Source organism: Amblyomma maculatum, chromosome 10 (assembly GCF_055883805.1).
Source record: "Amblyomma maculatum isolate TAMU_Amacu chromosome 10, ASM5588380v1, whole genome shotgun sequence".
Taxonomy (NCBI): Eukaryota; Metazoa; Arthropoda; class Arachnida; order Ixodida; family Ixodidae; genus Amblyomma; species Amblyomma maculatum.
The window spans coordinates 133859387-133877284 of NC_139353.1; the positions used below are offsets into that span (position 1 = coordinate 133859387).

General features: G+C 47.0%; 1 protein-coding gene across 1 annotated transcript in view; it reads left to right on the top strand.

Moving 5' to 3' along the window:
* LOC146177501 (serine/threonine-protein kinase haspin-like) overlaps positions 1-16197 on the top strand; it is a 46058-nt gene extending 29861 nt beyond the window's left edge. Inside the window, exons 9-10 of the mRNA XM_084581581.1 lie at positions 1741-1946; positions 15326-16197. Coding sequence (XP_084437707.1) covers positions 1741-1946; positions 15326-15528 — 409 coding nt within the window. The 3' untranslated portion in view covers positions 15529-16197. The remainder of the gene's footprint in view (positions 1-1740; positions 1947-15325) is intronic.
* Positions 16198-17898: the final 1701 nt, after the last annotated feature.

The following is a 17898-nucleotide window of genomic DNA, read 5'->3' on the forward strand; positions in this document are numbered from 1 at the left end:
AAAAAACTGAAAAATTGAGAGCCAAAATCTGAGCGCGTGGTAAAAGAAGGTGGAAGAAAAATGCGTCTTTTCACTTTTGATGCTTTAGAGATGCAAGTTGAAACTGGCTCCCCGTGCGTAAGTAACGTCCCCCCACCGCTCTCAGACACTGAATCATCATAGCGTTGAGGCATTTGTTGCAGATTCGCATAATAATCTGCAGTCAGGACGACAAGGAAGAGGAAAAGGTTTCGGGACTAAGCGGGAGAGAGGCTAAGTGGGATTGTTGGCGCATTGATGGCCGGGGGACAGCCGGGAATTAAACGCATTCAGAGGTGCCCTGGTGTCTGCAATCTTTCTTCTATTGCATTCGCGATTCCTCAGACCAGCTTGAGCAGACGTGGGGTGCGCAAACTCACGCGCTGCAGCAACCGCGTACGCCTGTCTCCGCGGGCTATCCTTTTCTCTTCACATGTTGCGTCTTGTTTCTGATAATATGATTGCAGTGTGAATCATTCATCAACTCAGTGATACAACTACCGTGCCCTTTCTCCAGTACAGAATGCTGTTCTACTACGTCTGCTTGTAATGCAGGTACTTGCGCTTACCGAGTGAGTCGCTTAAGTATAAGTAACCTATTGTGTTGGAATTTATTTACGGCCTGAAATCTGTAATATTTAAATCACACTAGCTTGTTTTCATAGGTATCAAGTGATTGCTGTGAGAAAATGGGGTGTGCATATATATTTGCATTGCCGCAATCCATTTCTGACGGTAACACGACGGGTAGAATTATCGACTACTTTCTGCGCACTTTATGAAGGATATAGATTTTTGCAGAATAATTCACTACTGTGCAGTGAGGTAAGACTGGCAGTGCAAGCCCCTCGTTCTGTTCGTTTCTTGCACGGTAAAGCTTGCCTAGTTTCCCGCTTAACGGCATTGCACGAGATCATTGACATCGCCCAATGCGAGTACTCGTAGGCCTGTCTCCCGACACTAATACAGAAGATGCATGCACTGCGGTTGGACGACGTATAAAACAGTTATGCGTTAGCTGGGGTTTATGAATGATTCCGGTGCATTACCTGCAGTGAGATTTGCAATACGTATTTAAAGGAATGCAATTCTTTTATTGATCGCTTAGTCACGGAACAAATGGCACGGAAGTCACACGCGCACGCAAATGCTAAAAGAAAAGTAACGGGGCTACCACAAAACTTGATGCCAAACAAATTTGCGATATTCGCTGGATTTACCCTCGATGATTACTTTGATATGTTTAATGCCATCACTGATATCACTCCAAGCCCAATCCATGCAGGAGATGCCTAGGTAGCGTTAAGTGCTCGTGGAGGGTTGCAGCTTCACTTGCTGAAGGGTTTTGTGGGAGATGCTCGCGAATTCGCCAAGCACTTTTGCTACTGGTAACGAAATTAAAGAGGCATCGGCTCTCATATAGCTTGAAGAGCTGTGAAGAGACACCCAAATGCACGATGATGAAGATCTCGGAAGAATGTGGAATGAGAACAGGATAGAGAGTAGGGAGGGGACGGGGGTCGAAAAAGGCAGGAGTAGAAACATTCTCTTTTGAAATATGCTTTACAAAGAATTCTGTTTTGCAAGCGGGCATTGGAAACACGGCCTGTGATCAAAGTTTGTGGGTATAGGCCCTAAACCTCAGAGGCAAGTGGCACACAGGTAGGTGGCAATAGCTCAAGCAAAAAAAGTGCGTCGTATGGTCTATGATGACGTGCGCAGGGACCGCTGGGATTTGTTCCACTCAGAGACAAACGCGCTGTGGCTGGCGTACCTGTGCGGCCATTTGAGCGACTACCTGACCGTGCCCAACCCGTCGGGAGACTGGCAGCGGAAGTTGGAGCTTCTCGCCCTCATGCAGCGCGACCTGCACAGGTTCCACTCCGCTGACGAGTTCGCGCTCCACTACATCACCAAGATAGGACACGGTGAGAGAATAGGTTACTTTTTATTTGTCCATATCCGCTTTGTGTTAATATCACGAAGCAATGAGTTGGTGACGCGGTGCTGCATTCTAAATTACCGTTCGACGACTATTGGATCGGTAGATGTGACGGCCACATTACTGCACCCTCTAACACCACGAAGATATCTCGTGGAACAATAATAATTATTTAGCCTTAATTGACTGACTATGCAACGTCATTTTCTAGCCGGCTTAAGCTGGCAAGATTAGCGGGACTGGGAAGTGAACTGTTATCATCAAAACATTATGATCTGAAAAAAATATAGCTTTAAATTTTGTTGGAAATAAATCGTCAGAAGCGCTTGTAGCACTTGAAATATGTTCATTACAGTGTGCATACAGTACAATAATTCTTAACGAACACGCATTCAGTAATGAAACAATTATAGTGAATTCAAGATATTTAAATCCAGGACATTAGAGCTGACATGCTATACAAGATGTGTCTGGGAAGAAGTCTTTAACTGACTTGAAAAAAAGTAGTAGGTTCTAAGAAGATAAATAATATTCCATGAAATAACTCTATGCCACGCCGGACACAATGTGCCGCAAAACGTCTCTAATTATTCAGCCAATGAACTAAAAATCTCATTTTAATTATTTCACTAAAGTTATTCTCAGTAGGGAGTTCGAAGCCGTCAATAAGACTATGCCATATAAGTTTTTGAAACGATGAAAATTATTTCTAAAGTCTTGGACCGCGATCAAATTCGACGCCTTCTTTCCGCGCGAGACCGAAACAGAGGACAACAGGCGCGAAGGAATTCAGCTCCGTACAGAAGCGACGTCCGGTGATGGTGTTAAATATTGTAATGGCGCCGAATTCGAACTACCTGCTCTACTTTAACGTGTCACGCACTTCGTTTTGCTCCATCCCTAATGAAAAATTACGACAGCACTGCAGAACCTGCAGTGGAGAAATGCAAAAGCCTGAGCGCTGCTGTTTCACACGGCACATCACGCGCCCCTTGTCGAACATAACCAGCATTCCGTTGAACGTATCGCTGTACACCGGCGTTCTTTAGATAGACGGGTTTATTGAAAGGCAAAGCATAGAGCCTGCTACTCTGCACTGGGTAAGGGGAGAAGAATTAGTATCATGATGGGTGATGATGTGGGAGAAGGCATATGAAAATATACACAGGCACGGCAACTTGCATTACAAGCGCGAGTCAAGTCCGGTTGTGCACAAAAAGTGGCTAAGAGCTCGTACTGCCTGGACACACTTCCACTTGGCCTGCCAAGCACACAGTAGCAAATCCTCCAACAGAGGTCTCTTGTCCAAACGCTCCAAGGGAACGGGTAGCACTTTTAGTTCACGCGCGCGCACTGGACCCACCGATAATATATACTCCACAGTCTCGGGACCGCCTGAAGTTGACCGGCGTTCTATAATTGATTTACAGGAAAGGCGCTACATCGGCCACTCGCGAAGTCCTGCTACTGTCATCCTCACGGTAGACCAGGAGAATTGTTAAAAGCGTTAATTGTTTGGCTAGTTGGTGGCGTAAGTGTCTTCTTACTGTGTGTCCTGTCTTTGTGCGCTAAACAAGATCAATGTTGAGAGGAGAATTGTGATGTGCGTTTCACTATCCCGGGCGTGGTGCAGTTAAGTTTCTCGGCCGGGGATGCAAGGGATGGAGGCTCAATTCCCGGTTAAGACAGCATATTTGTTTTTCTGATGACGTCATCAGGATAATTGACTAGTGGAATTCCGCGGAGCCTCGCAAATCGGGACTTCTCGCGGACGCACTGACGGACACCCAGGCGAGTCATGAGCCAAAAAAGGCTTTCTATTTGAATGTTGGTTGTGGCTGGCATTTCGTTTTCTTCAAGCTGTGAAATAAAATAATGTACAGTCTTGAGTAAAAGTGGTGTACAACACAGCCGGTGGCGGAGCTCGGGAAAACAGCATTGCAAGTCCTCATAGCAACAGCTATCTGGGATCGAGACAATTGTGGCGGTGCCCCATGTTATCGACACGCATGTGTTGCTATCTCTGTCGCTTTCGCTGTCCCTGTCGTTAGATGGCGCTTCTATGCACTTTTACATTCGACGAATATGTTGCGGCGCTCCACTCCATCATGCGCAGCCATATGGTCCGCGGAATGGCGGTCCACGTGGACTCCAGCCAATCTATGGTGGGATTAGGAGGTTGAAACTGCTTCGCGGGTGCGATGAGATGCCAGCCGAGAACATCACAGGGCTCTCAAACAAGCTTCGCTGAGGCTTGCACGGCGGCATGCCAGCAATATTTCGCCCTCAAACATGAGGTGCAAAAGTTAGTACAGGCTAAATTTGCTGCACACAACCTATACTCATGTAGTCCATACGAGCTGAAGGACAGACTGCCGCGAAGAAATTCTCGAGGTACGTTGGCTCGTTGGACAGGGGTCAACCACCAGCCGTCCAGCTCACGCATAGACAAAAAGGCCAGCCGGTCACCGAGGTCAGTGCATACCTCACTCAGTTCTTTGCCCAGATGTATGCCTCCGCAGACACGAATGTCGTTGAGGCCTCCGCAGGCCTCACACCCACGATTAGTGAACACACCTAGTGAGACAAGACCACGCTGGACATTCTCACTCACTGTCGATCGGGCCATGGCTCATCTAACAGAACAGCCACCGGACCGGATGGCGTACCAGCTCATGTGATGAAGTATCGGCACGGTTTCGAGAGAGCAGCTTGCGTCTTGCTGACTGACATCATTAACGGGGTCCCCGTTCCAGGAGACTGGCGTCGGGGCCGAGTTGTGCTTATTCTAAAGCGGGAAGATGCTGCAGATAACCTTCATGACTACCGCCCCCTCACTATCATGAGTGTGCTCTATCGTCTGTTCGCACGGGTAGTGAAGGAGTGGCTGAATGGATGGGTAGAAGCGAATAGTCTACTAACAGAGCTCCAGAGCGGGTTTCGCCCCGGGCGCAGGCTCAATGACAGTTTGTACAGGCTGACGCAGTGTGCGGAGAGCGCTAGAAGAAAGGGGCGATCCCTGCTTTGTTGCCTTCTTGGATGTGGAGAAGGCGTATGACAGTGCGCCACATGCTGCCCTCTTTGATCTTCGTGATGCCCTAGGAATGCTTGGCACACTACTGGACGCACGTCGGAGGTATGCAGAGAACGCGGTGACGGCGCGATTCGGACCCGTGGAGTCAGATTGCATGAGTGTGACCAAAGGCTTTCGACAGGGCTGTTCCCTCTCACCACTTTTCTATATTCTTTATGCGGCTGGCCTCGAGCGAGCGCTCATCAGGTCAGACATTGGCTTCAGCCTAACGTACAATACTGTTGGGCTGGACGAAAGCCGCCGGCTACCAGGACTAGCGTTTGCGGATGATATGGTGCTGACGGCGAATTGTCGAAGCGACGAACAGTCGCTGCTGGACATCTGCTACAAAGAGGTAACCAGGTTCAGTGCCAAAAAGTCGGCCGTGGTCCAACTAGCAGGTACAGGTGAGAGCGAAGTTGACCTGACCCTTTGCGGAGTGAGACTAAGTGTGTGCACTGAATATAGATATCTCGGCGTGCTGCCCTGCACACAGATAGACATCTACAGCCTGCACGAACGCAACCTCCAACAGACCGCCATCCGGGCCCAGTGCATCCTCCGACGGCGAAGCTCGTGGGGCTGCAATCATTTCCACATGGTGCGGGAATTGTGGAAGTTGGTGCATGTGCCTGCATTGACGTTCGCGAATGCTATGATATACATCTTGGCTGGCATGCGCGACTGGTTAGAGCGTTTCTGTTTCCTTATTGTTTCCCTAGTGTCTCTTTTTTCTTATTTTACCTTCGGCCTGCGCACCAGTTCTGGTATGGACCTGTTTCAAAGGATATGGCTCCGATCCTCATCGTCTTCAACCCGAGCTCCGCCACCGGCTGCATTCTGTATACCATGGTGGACTAGAGGACTAGAGCTTGTAGTTCGAAAGAAGGCTGTAGCCACTGCTTTGCGTCATCAGCGGGCATCGATTCTGTGTGCAGCTTCTTGGGTATGTCTTCTGGTCAGTTCCGGTTTCATGTAAAAAAAAAGCGATGGGTTTCCTTCTGGAGCAGCGCTTTAGGAATAAAGTTTTTCTTCACTGCAAAAACTGATATGAGATCGCTTTGCTCACGGCTTCGAATTACCCGTGGGGCTAACCGCTTAATTACATTAGTAAAATAAAACTTAATTAGTGGTTCAGGGAAATAAATGGATGATTAGAGATATTTTTAGGGCATACTGTGCCTACCTGGGGTGTTTTTGAAATATAACTTAGTCTTACCTGGAACACCCTGCATATCAAAGGAGTATGTATACATCTAAATTTTTGGCTGCGTGATTTATGATCTCTAACCATCCGTTAAAGGTAAATTGCCTACGACACTTAAATAAATAAAATAATTTTTTGTTTACGTCTAATTCAGTTTCGGTTTCAGCACCCAAGCGAGGGTTGTGACGTCCAAGCGGAGGATAGATTATTGGAGGGAAGCAAAAATCTGCTACATAATTTCTCACCGCAATGATAAAGCCAGCCAGTCTCGAGAACAAGAATCACAAGAAGTAAAGAAGCAACGCTTATCATCGCAGTTTTATCATCCCTCACTGACCTGGGTCCCACTTTGGCATCATAGCTCTTTCTCTGGCGTTGAAACCAATACACAAGCTTTGGAAAAACCAAATTCTATAGTAGAGCATTTTGCGCTCGTAGGCGGTTGCCAAGCGGATATCTATGTACAGCAAGTTGATACGCATCATATGCTTCACAGATTGATCCTTGTTGTGTCTGGTCGTACAAGCTTTTACGTTTCTTGTTTTTTCTTGTCACTGTTAGCACTAAGCTCGCAAAAATCGAACAGAATATGAAAGTCGCGAGCTTTTTTCCCGCTGATCGTGCAGACACAGAGTAGCGCCAGTTTGCCCATTGAATCGAAACATCGTGCTTCAATATTGTGTTTTAAATGCGTTAGGGAAATTATTTGTGATCATAATGTACAACCAGTTGTGTTCGCGGCACTGACCTTTTGTGCCGGTGTTGCGTCCTGAATGCGCGGCTGGACAGGGCTGAATAAGAAAAGGTTGGTCTAGTGCCGCGTGTGAAAGCTTTTGAAAAAAGAACTAGGTATAATAAGGGCAGAAAATGAGAAATTGCTGAGACAGCTTCCTAAAATAGAAGAAATCAAGGCCGGTACTGTCGTTGGAAGCAACAAGGACGAACATTCCAGTGCGGCCCTGACATGGACAGTGAAGGCAAATTAGGCCAGGCAGTGCCGAACCGGCAGAGCTATATTCAGACGTAGCTACTAAGAAGTCTGGAAGCAGGAAGAAGTAAGGAACAATGAAATTCCCAGAGAGGACACGGATAACCCGAAGCGGGCTGCTTGAGCCTGCAGTTGGGAGGGAGAGAGAGAATTCCCGGGTTCTCATAGGCAGGGATTCCAACATGAGCATGTGCAGTCGATCTATCATGGAATGTGTCGAAAAATTCTGCAGGGCGTAATATGGGGATAGCAGCGGGGCTAAACGATGTCGTCAATGGTGGCGCTGTAGGGATGGTGGAAAGTTTAGCTCAGGGAGTCGACGGTATCGGGGCGATAACACAGCAAGCGCAGATCGTTGTGTGCACAGTACCAGAGGTGCTATGAACGAACGACAAGCTTGCAAAGGACGTGGTGACAGTGAATCATCACATAAGAAAGTTAAGTCTGAAGAAACCTTTTAAGGTGGTTGAAGTAAACAGAGAGGTACATAGAGCAAGTTGTGACAAAGCTTTTCAACGACATGATATCCATTTTAACAGAAGGGTTGGAGCAGAGATCGGCTGGTGCCTGGTGGGCAGGGCTGTAGCTTTTTAGGGGGTCCCTGAGGGCTCCAAGCGCAGGGGCAGTTGAAAGTGAAGCAGAAGAAAGTGTAATAACGCAGGCTGAGCCCAACAAAATGGCAAAGAGGAGGTCCTGATAGAAAAAGTACAAAAAAGAAATTTAACGCTAGGATCAGGTACTTAAACATGCAAGGGGGCAGAAAGAGAGCGAAGTGGCTAGAAATGGAACAGCAGTTGAAGGAGGACAAATTAGGTGTGTACGGTCTATGCGATACTCCACCGTCTATAGAAGGCTACGTCTGGGAAGTGTGCAACAGAAAGGAGAAAAAGGGGGAGGGTAGCTGTGTTGATACACGAAGAAAAAAAATAGCAAAGAATAAACTCATCTTGCAAAGAACGTATCTGCGTATCGGGAACAATTGCCGGCATAAGGACATGGCTAGGAATAGTTTATTTAGGGACAGGACACCAATGCAGGCAGGGAAACAAGGATCTCGTTAAATGTCTCAGTGACGATATAAGCCAGTTTGGAGACGGGGCAGATATTATTTACTGGGGGACATGAACAGCCACATCGACGATCTGGATGGATACACGGATTGTAACGGGAAGTTAAGGCTGGATTTCTGTGAGCGACACGATCTAGTTATAGTAAATAGAGAAACAAAATGCGAGGAACAAATCACGTGGGAATTCCGGAACAGGCAGACGACCATTGACTTCAGCCTAATGTCGCAGGGAGTGTATAGCAAGCTCACAAAAATGGAAATAGACGAAGAAGGGGAGTGTAGTCTGGGAAGTGGTCATAAACGTATTCGTCTGCAGATGTAATACTTGATGAAAAGAGAAACGGAACTAGACAGACAGTGAACGCAAACTACAATCAAATAACGGAGGTAGCAGCAGGCAGAGAGGAAGCAAGAGAGAAAAGCCTCATGAAAGACTGGGATTATGAACAGGTAGAACTACTCATGAGGAGGAAAATTAAGGAGGAAACAGCTGGAATGGAAAGAGGAAGCCACGTATCTGGTGGAATAAGAAGCCATTGAACAACGACAGGCAGCTTCAATGGAACACCGAAAGGCAAAGAAAGCACATGTATCTCGTGAGGAAACAGACCAAAAATAGGAACCGTATCGATCATAGAAAACTGATGTACAGGCCCTTGTCCAAAGTAAACTCAACCAGTCAAATGATCGCTGGATAGCTGAAATCTACGATGGCACTAGAGGCGGACCAAGAAAATTCTGGAACCACATAAGGTGGCTAGGTAAAAATAATCAATGAATGTATGAACGGATTGAAGATCACGAGGGAAATTGTTTAAAGGGAGACAACGCTGTGAACTACATTACATCAGTTATAGCCGAATCATTTAGGAGCGATGATAGGCTACTATCCAAAAATCAGGGAGCACCACAAAATAGCCGGATACGAAGCAACTTAGAACTGACCAATCCACGGGAAAAAGGAGAAACAAAATATTTATAAAAGCCCATCTACAGAAATAGATGAAATTCTGATCATGCTGATTAATGAACTTGGTCCAAGAAGTAAGGAAACGTTGTTAAAAGCTTTGAAAAGAGTCATAACGAATAAGCAAATTTCGGACAGATTTCGGCAGAGTAAAATGAATTTGATTTATAAAGAGAAAAGAGAAAGGATGAACATAAAATCCAACCGGTGGTTACCATAACATCTGTTATATACCGGTTGGCCAGAGGAAAAAAAACGAGCATGCTAGCAACAGCTACCATCCGGTTTCAAAGGGGAGGCTCCTATATTCCATCTATCCATCCGTCCGTCGAGTGCAGTCCCTAAGGATGCGGGGTTCAATCGCTGCTGTGGTGGCGGCTTTCCGATGGAGGGAAAGAGGAAGTCCTGTTTGTGCTGTGCTATGTCGGTGCACGTTGAAGAACAGCGGGTGGTCGAAATTCTCGGAGCCCTCTACTACGGCATATTTTACAGCCTAAGTCGCTTTGGGACGTTAAACCCCCGAAACCAACCAAACCGAACCTTTTGAAAGATAACTAGAATAACAAAGTGAATTACACATTTAGAATCACCTTAAAAATTCAGTCAAAAGTTTCCGAGAGCTTAATTGTGCTTGAGCGGCTTCAAAAACAACACTGTGCAGCATGCAAGATGTTTATGTTCGTTAAATAATGTAATCGCATTTTTAGTAGGCGAAGATTTCAGCTGTCCAAGGAAGATATAGCGATCGGCTGGTAGCTATATTGGCACTTATAACTGATTTTATGAAGAACAATAGCACGCCTTTTAGTGAACGAATGCAGGGGAAGAAGGACTTCGTTATGAGATTTCTAACGCTTTTGGGGCCGCCATATAGGTGCTACTGCAAATATCCATTGCGATTATGCGCGCGCTGGAAGCTCAATGTTCAGCATGCTGGAACCCGTATCGCCATCTAGATGTGTCGCTTGAGACCTTGGCTTTCGTTTTTTGCTTAGTGTCTTTTTTTTTCTCAGTAGGTTGTGATACAGAGGACAATTTAAGTCGGAGCATGGTGGCCTACGATTGAGGTGCCGTCAAGAAACTGGCGTCAATCGCGGCAATCAGCTGCTTTGATTCCGGATGTATTTTATGATACTTTATAGTGAGAGGCCAGAAGGCGAATTTGAAAGTTGCGACTTCAGTTCCAACCGTTATACAGCTGCACAATGACTTGGACTCTTACCGACTATCTGAGTGAGGAAATTTACGTATGCGCTCATTCTGCAGAAGATGTGGACGATTTCTAAATATCTCAACTATTTTGTCTCTATTCGGTAGGGCTTCCACAGACGGTACCAGCGCAGATGTTTGTCTAGTTTTTGCAGAGATGAGAACCCGGTGTGCGCCTGAGCGAGGGTGCGGGCGTGGCACTCTGGATATGATGAGATAACTTTGTTATTTTGTTCGTGTGTCAAGCGCTACGAGATATTTGTGAAAACAAAAATGAATATGCCTAGAAGAAAAGTTTGGCTCCCCAGTCTTCACGATGACAAGTAAGCTTGCACTCCTCAATTCACCGTTCCGCACAAAGCCCGCTCCATGAGCAGCAAAAGATTAAAACACCCCTGTTTATACTATGAACAGAAGGAAATTCCGGACTATGACTACTATTTCTTGGCGAAATTGCAAAGTAAATTTCAGTCTCAACGGTTCACCGGAAATGTTTACATGAGTGGCAAAACAACTTCACCGAACTGAGTAGGGAACATTGGTGCCAAGAAGCGAAGAGAAGTTATAAATAAGCCCGCCACTTTTTAATTGGCTCAGATTTAGAGAAGAGGAAATTTACCACACTTTGGGGGGGGGGGGGGGGTGCGTTCTGGAGTCGCTTTCCTAGGGTTTTTTACATCCAATGTGAAGCGTTTCTGGTTGTGATAAAGTTTGTAGCTGCGGTTGTTTTTTGTCTTCTGTATGCTAGATTTAGGCGTCACAATGTTTTCTTTGAAAGGCTATTTTTTTTGGCTGCAATTCGAGATACGTTATAAAGTTTATGGAGACATGCCATTTATTAGGCGAACTTGGTTTTACCGTTTCAAGCTGCCCATTTTTTGTCGGTGGTCCCAAAAGAGTATTAACAAAGACAAAACAAACCTACAGATAACCGTCCCAAATTCGCACAACTTAAAAAATGAGAGAAATTCAGTAAGTGTTATACATTTTGGAATGTCTTAGTTTGGGGGTTTACTTGCATATTCAAGCGTTTCCAAATATCAAGAATTGTTTTCAGAAATGTCTTAGGATTTGAGTTTTTTATAATATATTTGTACGTTGCTGAGGCACTTAAATGTTTTATACTTCGTTATGCCAAAATAGTACACTTACATTTGTGATTTGTGAAAATAGGGATTTATAACCCCTATATATGTGGCTGTCGGTTTCCTTCTATAGATAACGTAATTTAGCCCGTCAATTTTTTCTGCACTGGTTTGCGGATTACGTTAATGGGAGCTTCTAATCTGGCGGCATCGACGAGGCAGGTAGCGAAAGTGTTATCGCACAGCTACCGGCCTCCGCGTTAGATCGCATTCAACGTGGCACGCGTGGTTCACAGGAAGCTCCATGTTCGCTTTTATGATGGTGAACAATCATAAGTATAGGCTACACGAAGTATAAATACCTAGGAGTAGATCGAACCGTTGCGATAGTTAAGTGATAAGGCACCGGACGCAAAATTCGGAGATCGTGGTTTCGTACCGTCCAGGCAGCTCGTAGTAGTTTTCTTCTTTCTAGCTAATTATCTCCACAATTAGCCTGTGGGGAGCGATCTCCCATCGTCCCCTTTAAGGTCAGCCTTCCTCCGCGGTAGTTACTATAGCTATCGCGGAATGGCGCCAGCATTATTGGTTAACAATAAAAATCGAGAGATAGTGCTAGCGTCGCGGCAGCACAAGGGCCACCCCAGATCATCTCATCGCACCCGCGGACAAAGCCAAGTCTTTTCGGCATCGGGAACTTGGCGCGAGCGGAAGTATCCTCGCGCGACTCAGCTGTCGCCGCCAAGGCGAAGGCCTCGCGGTACTTTTCCCACCTTGTTGCTCTGTGCGGCTTCGGAGTTTATCCCCTGCCCTAGCGTGGGTGAACATTCGCTTGTAGTCTTGCTGGTGAGTCGGACGACCTAGATTCATTAGCGTGTTTTATTGCTAGCTGGTGTCGTTGTCATTGCAGTAATTTGTTTTCAGGACGTGTTGTCCCTTTGTTTCCAGGACCACTGCCCGCAGTGGTCGGCGTGCGCTCGGTAGCGCACTCGATCACAGGGTGGGGCCGGCGGTTTGAACTGTCAGCCGCGATTAAGCGGGGAAAACGCATTTATCTTTCTGTTACAACTCCACAAGCTATACAATGCATTAATAATTATGTAGGCTCGTTAGGCATGAGCGGTACCTTGTTGGAGTTCTAAAAGAGTAACTACAGTTAATATATAGGAAAAAAGAATCCTACCATCGGATAGAGCACCAGGGACAGGTGTGCAGGTTACAAAATGGTTGATGTGGGTTGAATAAGTAATAATTAGAGCCAGTGAAGTGTATAGTTGGGACCCAAGATAGCAGCCACCCAAAATGTGGTTTCGGCCCTTAGCTTCCGGTCACGTGTCTCAGTGGAACACCCCTTGTCGTTCCTATGAAAAGTTAACCGGCATTCTGTAATTGTTGACATGAAAGGCGTTGTCTGTCACGCGCGGAATCCAGCTGACACATCTCGCTGACAACACAGCAAAGCTCAGCTCTACGCATTTCTCCAGTACAGTTTTTGCAGTGATCTCGAAATAGTTTTGAAGCGAGAGCTTCATTCACTACGCCAGGCAGTTCGAGCCGTCGGATATGTAAGGATCTCACGTTCAGGTGACCTTGCGAGATACAGCGCCTTTCTTATAAACCATTTTAAAATGGAAGCGAAACTTTGTTATTCTTGCGGCTGTAGGAAGAAGGAAAAGAAAATGCACCGGCCTGCTACTGGTTCTGTAGCTGACCCACCTCCGCTGCCTTGACTGATTGATTATTAGGAAGGGAAAGGCGCGGTATCTGTCGCACTTGTTTTCTGTGGACGCCTCAACCGCGCCGTAAGGCAAGGGAGGAAGGTGGGAGCGAAAGTGGAAAGAAAAAGGAGCCGTAGTGGAGGTTCAATAATGGCAGCGTTTGGGCGAGTTGGTTAGACATGTTAAACATAAAATAAAAACGTAGTGGAGGGCTACGGAGTAATTTCGACCACCTGGGGATCTTTAACGTGCGCTGACATCGCACAGCACACTGACGCCTCTTCGTTTCGCCTCCATCGGAACGCAGCCGCCGAGGTCGGGTTCGAACCCGGGTACTCCGGCACAGTAGTCGGGCGTCTTCGTGCGGACAAAAGAGAAAATAGAGAAGAAAGGAAAAGGGAGAGGGAGAGAAAGACGCGCGCCGCAACGACAGTCGTCGTCCACCACCGAAGCAGTGACGGGTGTAATGACGGCCTACAACAGTAACTGCCACCCTTCACCACATCTACCGCCACGAAACTTTCACTACGCTAGGTAAAGCAGGACTTCGTATGACAGTACTCCCCCCAGTACTCCCCTGATGGGGCTGGGACAGGTGGATCACCGTCGCTTGCGGCGGGGGCTAGCCTGCCACAGAATATTTATCTGTTGTAGGCCCTCATTACACCCGCTATCGTTTCGGTGATGGATGACGGCTGTTGCGACGCGTGTCTTTCTCTCCCTCTTCCTTTTCTTCTTTATTTTGTCTTCTGTATGCACGAGGCGGCTGATTTATTTATTTATAGGAAAGGAAAGGCGCTGTAACTGTCTCACTTGCTTTCTGTGGACACCTCAACCGTGCCGTAAGGGAAGGGAGGAAGGTGGTAGCGATAGTAGTAAGAGAGAAAGAGGAGCCGTAGTGGAGGGCTACGGAGTCATTTCGACCACCTGGGGATCTTTAAGGTGCGCTGACATCCCCAGGCAGCGCACGTCAAAGCTCCCCAGGTGGTGCGTTTCGATGGAGGCGAACGAAGAGGCGTCCGTGTGCTGTGCGATGTCAGCACACGTTAAAAATCCCCAGGTGGTCGAAATTACTCCGTAGCCCTCTACTACGGCTCCTCTTTGTCTCATTCCACTTTCACTCCCACCTTCCGCCCTTCCCTTACGGCGCGGTTGAGGTGTCCATAGAAAGCGAGACAGTTACCGCGCCTTCCCTCCCTATAAATCAATCAGGCAGCGGAGGTGGCTCAGCTACAGAGCCAGTAGCAGGCCCGTGCATTTTCTTTTCCTTCTTCCTACAGCCACAACAACACAACTTCGTATGACAGTAAATTTGCCCTTCAAATGACCTCGCCCTAATTAGATGTGGGTGTCCACGATCACATAGTGGTCACCCAAGGGGTGGTGGGGACGAGGTGGTGAAGGGTGGCTCTTCCTGGCCCTACGGGGCTGGGACGGTAGGTCAACACCGCTTGTGGCGGGGGCCAGCTGCAGCCACCGAATTTTTATCTGTTGTAGGCCGTCATTGCTCCCACTACCGCTTAGGGAGTGGGAGGCGGCGTTACGGCGCGCGTCTTTTGCCTCTTCTTCTCTTCTTTCTCTTTTCTGTCCGCACGCTCCTTTCCTTTACGGCGCGGTTGAGGTGCCCACAGAAAACAAATGAGGCAGTTACCACGCCTTTCCCTTCCTATAAATCAATCAATCAGGCAGCGGAGGTAGCTCAGCTACAGAGCCAGTAGCTGCAGGCCCGTGCATTTTATTTTCCTTCTTCCTGCAGCCACAACAGCAACAACAAAAAATTAGAGCACTGCAGAATCTATATTGGAGTAATGCGAAAGCCCGGATGCCGCTGTTGGTGGCTTCTGGTTGCTTCTAGTAGCTTAAATCACTTCCTGTTTGCCCATTTTAGTCTTTGGACTTTCAAATTGCGCGCCTATGCCTTCCTATGCCCTTTTGTGGCTCTACTTCCGGTTGCCTGACGCCACATTCATGATGTCATATCCACCATGGCATCCATTTCTCTCTTTTCGCTGTCACTCCCACCTTTTGGCGCTTTTTATTATTTTTCAGTGCACGCGGAGTACGGCTACCAGCCGCACACCTGCAGCAGCCGCACCTCTACCGGTCCGACAGTGTACTCGGGCTTCCTGAGCTTCCTTAGGTGGAGAGACCGCAAGAGGAACGACGGCGACTCTGGAGGCAGCACCGACGGAAGAGCGGGAGTGGCAGCTAGCAGTGCGCCTGCAGTTCTGGACGACCGACGTCAGCACTAGCTTGCAGTGGACACGTTCGGACTCGCCTAAATCCGTTACGTCAACGTGCGAGAAGACAAAGTATGAGCCGAACCAACAGTACCAGTAATATAAACGGTGATAGACATCTGTATCGCCGGAACACAGCGTCTAACAGCTATCCCTGAATGAATGCGCACGATGGGAGATTAAAAACATGGCACGATTTCCGATTATGGCGGTGTTGTTCAACAGAATAGTGAACTGCCGACTCTGAAAAAAGAACTTTTTTTTGTGGTTTCTTTCAAATAGGCGACATTAGCCGAATAATTGGCATTTTCCCGAGAGTTACTACCACGACAGCACTATCCGGAACTGCTGCATTCAGGTTGTTAATGAGAGGACTCATGCCAGCGCAATTAAGGCGTTTTTTTTTCTCGTCGCCCGTCGACCAGTATTCGGCCGCTCGCCTGCGTAACAGCACAACTATAAAGGGATTTAGAAGTGCGCATGCTCACTTCTAAATGCCCACTTCCTACCGCGATGCAAAAATAAATTTTTGAAACCAATTCAGCTTCAACTGATATAAGCTGTACTGCTTTTAAAATACATGTATAGTGAAACATACCTTACTGCTAGTTGTGCAGACGCGAAAACGTTTTACGTTTGCCGTCATTTACTTAAACATCACGGCTTCCGCACCTCCCCCCCCCCAAAAAAAAAACACAACCGGAAGACCTTTCTCTCCATGAAAAAAAAAAAAAATACTTCAAACGATTTTTCATACAGGAGACTGATCGTGTGCCATATGTACCTGCCCGGAATCAGCGAGGCGCTCCGACGCTTTTTTCACACGCACGTCTATACTACACATATTGCATGTTTCCAGTGTATTTCGATTTCAAGATGAAATCATGCCTACACCTCGGCGGAATAAAGTTATCTAGAGCGGTTTAATGTCTAGTGATGGTTGAAATGATATTATGAGTTCGTGTGGGCCCAGTGGTTTTTCTTTCCTGCACCGTCATATTAATAGCAGACAGTCGAGCAACCATCAACCCAGAAATAAGTAATAATGAAGGGCCGGAACGAATTCGATGAAACTAAAATATCATCACCAGTGTTTGCCAACGTAGAGCCAGGGTGTCTGTTTCTGATGGAGCCAAAGTCGTCGCCTCTTCGGACGCGGTTACCGAGAAGCAGACCTTTCGATTTTTCTATCTATATGTCTTTTTCCACTCCCTTCTCTGTGTTTGTAGCAGTGATCCGAGCTCACTATTGTGCCACACGTACTGGCCAGTGCACTCTACTTCTTGTCATTCATTGCAGTCAGAGTAGCAGAAGCTTTCATAAACGAGAAAGCTACGAACACAGCAGATAGCGTGAAACACAGGCACCTTGTGCGGAGTTTCAAGCATCGTTCTCCGTGAAAATTGAACATATGTGTACTTCAGAGTACTGCCTGCCGCAAACATGAAAGCACTTGAAATATCAAGGCATCAAATATTTTTGTTTTCATAGGCACCAGCATTCACGCACCACCGAAACGTGCTAATGTCTATGAATTCTATGTGTTTCAATCCTCCTGTTGCATAATAGTACTTCTTCGCCGATTGTAAACACACATAAGCCCAAAAAGGAGCAGAAATTGTGGACGTCGCTTATATACTTCTTAGTGCTAAATTCTGAAAATCCTTATAAGAAGTTAAAATGGAAAAATCCCTTTTTTACTACTGTCACAAAATTAGAAGTAAAATAGAGCCTCGACAGGATTATACTCCTTCCGTAAAGCGACGTTCGTAGACATAATTACTTATCCAGTCCTTAAAGGAGTTTAAAAGCTCCTTGCCTAGTGTCTGGGCGTCCGCCCGCTATCTAGCGGCAGCTTCCGTTTCGGCGCGCCAACCGGTGAAAACATCCTCATAGCTGCTGCTCGTTTCTCGAATCTGCTTCTGTTTCTTCACGCGTGCTTACCGTGGCACAAGACATCGTTTAGTGACGACATCTGCAGCGGTATGCTGCGCAGACTGTGGCTTGATGATGCCAGCAATTTCAGGGAGAGCTTCGTGCTGCTGATCCACCGCCAATGACGCGAGAGGCCAAGCTTCGCCGGATTAACATGGCGGTGTGCGATGCATCAGCATCCCTTCCACCTCCTGATCTCTGCCCGCTTCTTTGTGCGCGCTTGCTTTGATACAAAAGACTGGACTCAATCAACCTGTCTAGCAAAGTGCTGTGCGAAACTGTGTTGAATCAACTCAGGGACACTTGTAGTCTGCGTAGCACACGAATATTGGCAGATGCCGTTTCGACGGGTTGACATGGTGATCGGTGACTCATGAGTTTCCTTGATGCCGGTAGCCCATCTTTTGTTCGCTGCTACTTCACGTGCAGCAGCCGAGTTTTTCTGTT